We start from the raw sequence: 5483 nt of genomic DNA on the forward strand, positions 1-5483 counted from the left end.
TGAAAATAAAGCTATTTTATTGGGAAAGCATTCAACATGATTAGATAAAGTATCATGTAGTAAATTTCAGCAAAATGAAGAAACACTGAAACTATACCACACACACAAAATATTACACTTTATATTTGGAAAAACAGGGAAAAAACTGCTATTTACAATGTTTTTATAGACTGCATATTAAATCAATCTATTTAATATTACATGCACTCGCATATAATCGGACATCATAATCCAACGTATTTCAATAATTAACCCTTAATTAATAACATGAAAAAATATCCAATTAAATGCACCTACACTTTATTTATTTTCTGTAAATATAAAATACAACTTACATCTACATACATAATTAGCATCTCATTTATTCCCAAAGTAAGTGCTTAGTTTTTTCTCATGGTCAAAATGCTTTTGCATATGCTGAAAACATGAGATTTGAGGGGGAAAAAAAACCCAATATCCTTTTGAAATGAAGAAAAGACTGTGACTCCATTTAAACAATAATCCCATTTTGATAGTAGCGGCGAATAATGTCATTGAATGAGCATTTCCACAAAAAAAGCTAGTTGTGAGACGTCATGTGTCGCGAGAGGTGATGCCGCTCCCTGAACGACTCGTTGCAGATGGGACACTTCAGCTTCTCCTCTCGCCGTCGCTTTATCAGGGGCTCCAAGGCGTATTCTTTTTTGTGGTGGGACCTCATGTGGTAAACCAGGTCAGAGGTCATGCGGAAAGAAGCGTTACATTTGGCACACCAGTTCTGGGCAGGGAGGCAGAGCGAGGTGAAGGAGGGAGGGAGGAGAGTGAGCGCAGAAGCCATCTGCAGCTGGATAGGTCCAGAGGTCTTTGGCCAAAACGCTGTTGCATAAAGAAAGGGGCTCTGTTTGGGGATACCAGCTGGAACCGGACAATTGCTGCCTAGCTCAGAGCTCTGGAGCTTAGCAGTCAGGTGTTCAGGCTGGTAAAGTCTGCTGGAGGAGATGGTGTCCTGAATGGTTGGGTGACAGTCCACAGGGGGGAGAAGCTTCGGTGTCATGACCAGGGGCGATAACTGTGAAAAGGACCGGGCCGGCTGGCTGAAAGCACTCTTCCTCTCCGAGCTGCCGATGGGCTGAGACACAGAGGTGAAGGCGCTGGCCAGTGAGGAGCTCTCAATGCGGCACTGAGGCTGCGTCTCCATCAAGACCTGCCTCATGTTCAGCTGCTTCTCCAACGGGCCACTGCTTGGCCTTCCACTGCCCTTGTTCTCGGTGTTGGAGCTCAGGTTCTTGGCACTGTGTTTGAGGCTCTGCAGTGCCTTCTTGACCTCGGTGAAAGCACTCCTTTTGATTTCTGGAGTTTCAAGGTTGGAGTGAGAAAATGCCTGCCTGTTCCCTTCCAAAGCATATGCCCCTAGGTACTGCTGTGCCGAGTTCACTAAATCTTCCTTTGACTTGAAAGGCTGCGACAAGCTTCCATTCCTGTTCTCCTCTACATCAGAAAATTTCCTCTTGTTGTTGCTCTCGCTCCTAATTTCAGCATCTTTACCGTGTGTCGGACTGGTCCTGTTGTTTTCAAGATCCCTGGCTAAGTTGTGGAAGTCCATGGAAGGTTTTCCATCCTGTGAGGTAATGGAGACCTCTGACCTGGCCAACTTGGGGCTAGACCTTGCAAGAGCCATGTTAGCTTGCTCACAGTTATGTTTGGAGTCCTCATTTAGGCTGTGGATGCTTTGTAGTCTTTTGGCGCAACAAAATCTCAGATGAGCCAGGAAGGGAAACTCAAACTGGAATCGCTGGTTGCAGTCTGCGCACACAAATGGAGGAGATCCTAAAATACAGATGACATATACAGTAGGTTATTTCTACAGAAAATACATTGTGTCGATGAAACAAAAAAACAATTCAAACACTGACAACATTGTTGGCATGGCAGATACAATTAATATGGAATTTATTTGTTCATCAGTTCTGTATGTATAAAATTGCTTGCACTTTTTTGCTGTAATAATTGTGCACCTGTTGTAAATCGAGCTAATGTTTAATCTGATTAAGGTTTTGTTTGGAATGCTTTTCGTGTTTAAGAAAGGCCATTTAGTTTTAACTACATTTTTTAGTAGTCAATTTAGATAATTAAGTAAATAATTTCTTCAAGCGTCAGGAATTGTAGCTAATTTTAGTAAAATCATTGCTTCTATTGTAATAACATTAAACATTAATGTACAGAAAATCTGTACATTTCACCTATAATGTCCATGTTGCCTATTGAGAGGTGTAAAATTAAAACAGATTCATTTGTAAGGTTTATTTACAAGATATAATTGAGAAATGTGCTGCTACCTCTTTCACCCTACCTTTGTTCTTTGCTTGAGCTCTGCTAAAACTGAGCAGCAGGAGATCGATCAGGTCTTTCCCGTACCACACCAGTAACTCATCATCTTTCTCAATTCGCTTCAGGGATCTATAGAACAGCTGACCGTTCTTCACATAGGCCTCGAGGTTTTGCTCCTCCTTATCCCTGGCAGACTGGACCAACCGTAACCACATGAGACCATCAGAGGAGCAGCTGGTTGTCGAAGTGTCCACCTGCACAAAGCAGTCATTAGACCGATGTCGTCATCATCATCATCATCATCTGTTGTGATTCCAGTAGAACCTCACTCAGTCATGAAGGAGAGCACTTCATTTCAGTTAATCTACATGCACACAGATATATAGTATGATTTATTAGGTATGAAGTATTTTCTAAATGACTCCAAATATATGACTAACAACAACAATAATAATGCATACATTGTATAATGATTTTAGTAATTTATATTTTAATAAATTCTCACCCTAAAAATGTAAGGCGCAGTTCGCTTGTCCGTAGATTTGAGCGCAATAAAAGCGATACTGTCGTACAACGAAGTGTGGCTCAAAACGCAAGGTCCAAAAATGGCATTTTCTGGCACGTCGCAAGTCGTGTACACGCTGGTTAAAATATCCGTGAGACACTGCTGGACTACCTTGGCATCTCCATCCCACACCAGTTTCTGTGTTGTGGATTCCTCCATTATTGCCTCCTAGGAGATTAAGTAAATAACCATTCGAACGTAAGAAATCTCAGTGTCAAAAGAACAGTTTACGTAATTTTTCGGCATTCTAAAAAGTCGAAGATCTTAATTCACACATTTTCCCCTTAATGTTCAAGTCATGTGTATTAAGCCATAGATATTTACAACTGTGATCAAGGCGATTATTATGGTAATAATGATAATTATTATTAGTAGTAGTAATAATAGTAGTAGTGCTGGTAGTTGAAGTAGTAGTAAGAGCAGTAGTAGCATTACTAGTAGTAGTAATAGTACCAGTAATAACACCACAAGGCTACAAGGTTTTTGTCCGTAGTATCCGCGACTTGCATTTAATATCGCATTACAATTTAAGCGTGTGGCCACTTGGGTTTTATTTATTGGAATATAACACTGTCTGAGGACATGAAAATAATAAGCAAATAAACCGAGGCCGCTCGCAAAGCATATCGAATGGATTTCAAACGGACTGTCAGAGTCACTGATCTCATGACAGCTAACCTTTAACTCCACTATACAGGACGGAGCGTATGTCTCCTCATTACCATAATCCACCGCTTTCCCTCTGAGACCTTAATTAAAGCAGCACGCCTATCAGTGGGTTAAAGGCAAACGAAATGTAATATAATCTCTAAGCGATATATACGAATTAGCCAATAGGCCTAGGTAAAATAACGCGTCGGCTATGAGGTTTAATGTTCCAGCAACATAAAACCTAAAATACATAACAAAATTAACGTATAGCCGAAGTACCCACAATGTTATTTCACTATAGTAAAAATAAATATCAGTGTTTACCGTATTTTAAATGAATTACAAGTATTTAATATCAGTAAATAATTTCTTACATATCATTAAATATTTTTCAAACTCAAAAGAGAGATGTCAACACGTCAAGTTTAACTTCGTTAAGTTTTGAACGGATCAAGCGCCAATTTATGCAAGTGCGTACGCTGTCGTGTAAGATATGCATGTCAAAGACGAAATACTTGCACAAAATAAAAATATATTATTTGTGTATTTACAAAATTATATAGTGATTATATAGAATAAATGGATTTATAATAAAAACAAATACAATAATTTATATTATCAATCGCTTAATTTTGGAAACTGTACCTTCTATGTCAGTTTTTTGTAGTACAAAACTAGTGGTATTACCAAAATACTATGTAAATACGCCCCAGGTAAAATAAGCACTATTTAGAACACATCAGAGTCGTCATTTTGCAAAGAATGACAAAAAAATATACTAACATGTTATACCTAATGTATTTGGCGGTTCGACAAAATAAAAGTTGTACATGTTCTTCTTTTTTCTTTCTTTCGTAGAAAGGTCGCGATATCACTGGGAAAAACCAGACGAAAGGTCCAATAAATATGTATTTTATCCAAACGAGATTATTGGACTCTTTCCTATCTATAAAAAATGTCACATTCATATCCTATACATATACTAAACTTATATAATCAATTATTTAAGTTGATATTTATTTTAATGGGGTTCCGAGCCTAGTTGTAACTAAAAATATAGAGTGTAAAGTTTTGACTATAATTGTATTTTGTATATTTCTCAGAGCACAAAATAATAGTTGCGATTGACATGTGTGACACCTCTTAATACAGAGCAGTCCTCAATTAAGGCGAAGGCTACTCACCGTTTTGTTGAAAGCAATACAATCCGCAATGTTTGAATGATATGCCTGAAAAGCTAAATCGTATCGTTTTTTCTATCCGTTTACTCAGTACATCTTGCGAGTTGAAAATTACAGCGCCTGCGTTCGCCCATCCGTTCTGGGACGCAGGACAGTGCAGATGGACTCGGTGTACTGGCTGCCTGGCACACAGATACACACTTTTTGTTAGCTTCGCATCATTTGCCCAATGAGGCGCGTCAGTGTCTGTCTCCTCCCTTTAACTCTTTCCAAGCCGACTGCCATTTGGTGAAATTTTACCTGCAACTTGTGAAATTGCTTCGCAAAAGGTATCAAAACGGCAACTTACTGAGCTGAAGACCAGCAGTTTGAGGTTTGTGAAATGTCCTCCAAATTTGATTGAATTTTTTAGTCGTTTTAATAAATTAATTGACAACTGTTTTATGTATGATTTTTCAAAGTTTGATAAATTATCTACTGTAGATCCAATATGAAATTTCCTAATGCATTTTTACCCCGTATAAATAGTTGTGCGCATGTGCGCTGCTACATCGTAAAGATCAAGTAACACATCAATGCAAAAAAAAAAAAAAAGTTCAGTTAAATTATGTTGGACATGAACATACTGTAGTTATGACTTCCATGACATAATCTCAATAAAGAATTTTTTTGAATGCGGTCAGAAATCCACTCGGATACGGTCAGAAAATCATAACGTACTCATGTAGTCATTTCCTTACATGATTTACTGCCTCTGAAGCTTCAGAATCATCTGGAAT

The 5483-nt window shown here is 38.4% G+C and overlaps 1 protein-coding gene across 2 annotated transcripts; it reads right to left on the reverse strand.

The window, feature by feature from the left end:
* prdm8b (PR domain containing 8b) lies at positions 1–4897 on the reverse strand. Of its 2 annotated transcripts, XM_072708928.1 has the most exons (5): positions 4708–4897; positions 4316–4397; positions 2813–3040; positions 2330–2561; positions 1–1806 (listed from the first exon to the last, which is right to left on the reverse strand). In XM_072708928.1, exons 3-5 carry the CDS (start codon positions 3029–3031, stop codon positions 560–562), a joined length of 1698 nt encoding a protein of 565 aa, XP_072565029.1. In that variant the 5' UTR covers positions 3032–3040; positions 4316–4397; positions 4708–4897; the 3' UTR covers positions 1–559. The 2 variants fall into 2 exon arrangements, with proteins under 2 accessions (XP_072565029.1, XP_023676467.2); XM_023820699.2 differs by lacking the exon at positions 4316–4397.
* Between the last annotated feature and the right edge of the window lie 586 nt (positions 4898–5483).

Source organism: Paramormyrops kingsleyae, chromosome 2 (assembly GCF_048594095.1).
Source record: "Paramormyrops kingsleyae isolate MSU_618 chromosome 2, PKINGS_0.4, whole genome shotgun sequence".
Lineage (NCBI taxonomy): Eukaryota > Metazoa > Chordata > Actinopteri > Osteoglossiformes > Mormyridae > Paramormyrops > Paramormyrops kingsleyae.

Bases quoted from the DNA above. Each gene is read 5' to 3' on its own strand.
- prdm8b (XM_023820699.2), bottom strand. From the start codon at position 3,031: ATGGAGGAATCCACAACACAGAAACTGGTGTGGGATGGAGATGCCAAG. The intron at 2,562-2,812 runs GTGAGAATTTAT...TGCTTTGTGCAG, and splicing joins CTGCGCCTTACATTTTTAGG to GTGGACACTTCGACAACCAG. The intron at 1,807-2,329 runs GTAGGGTGAAAG...TCTGTATTTTAG, and splicing joins AGCTCAAGCAAAGAACAAAG to GATCTCCTCCATTTGTGTGC.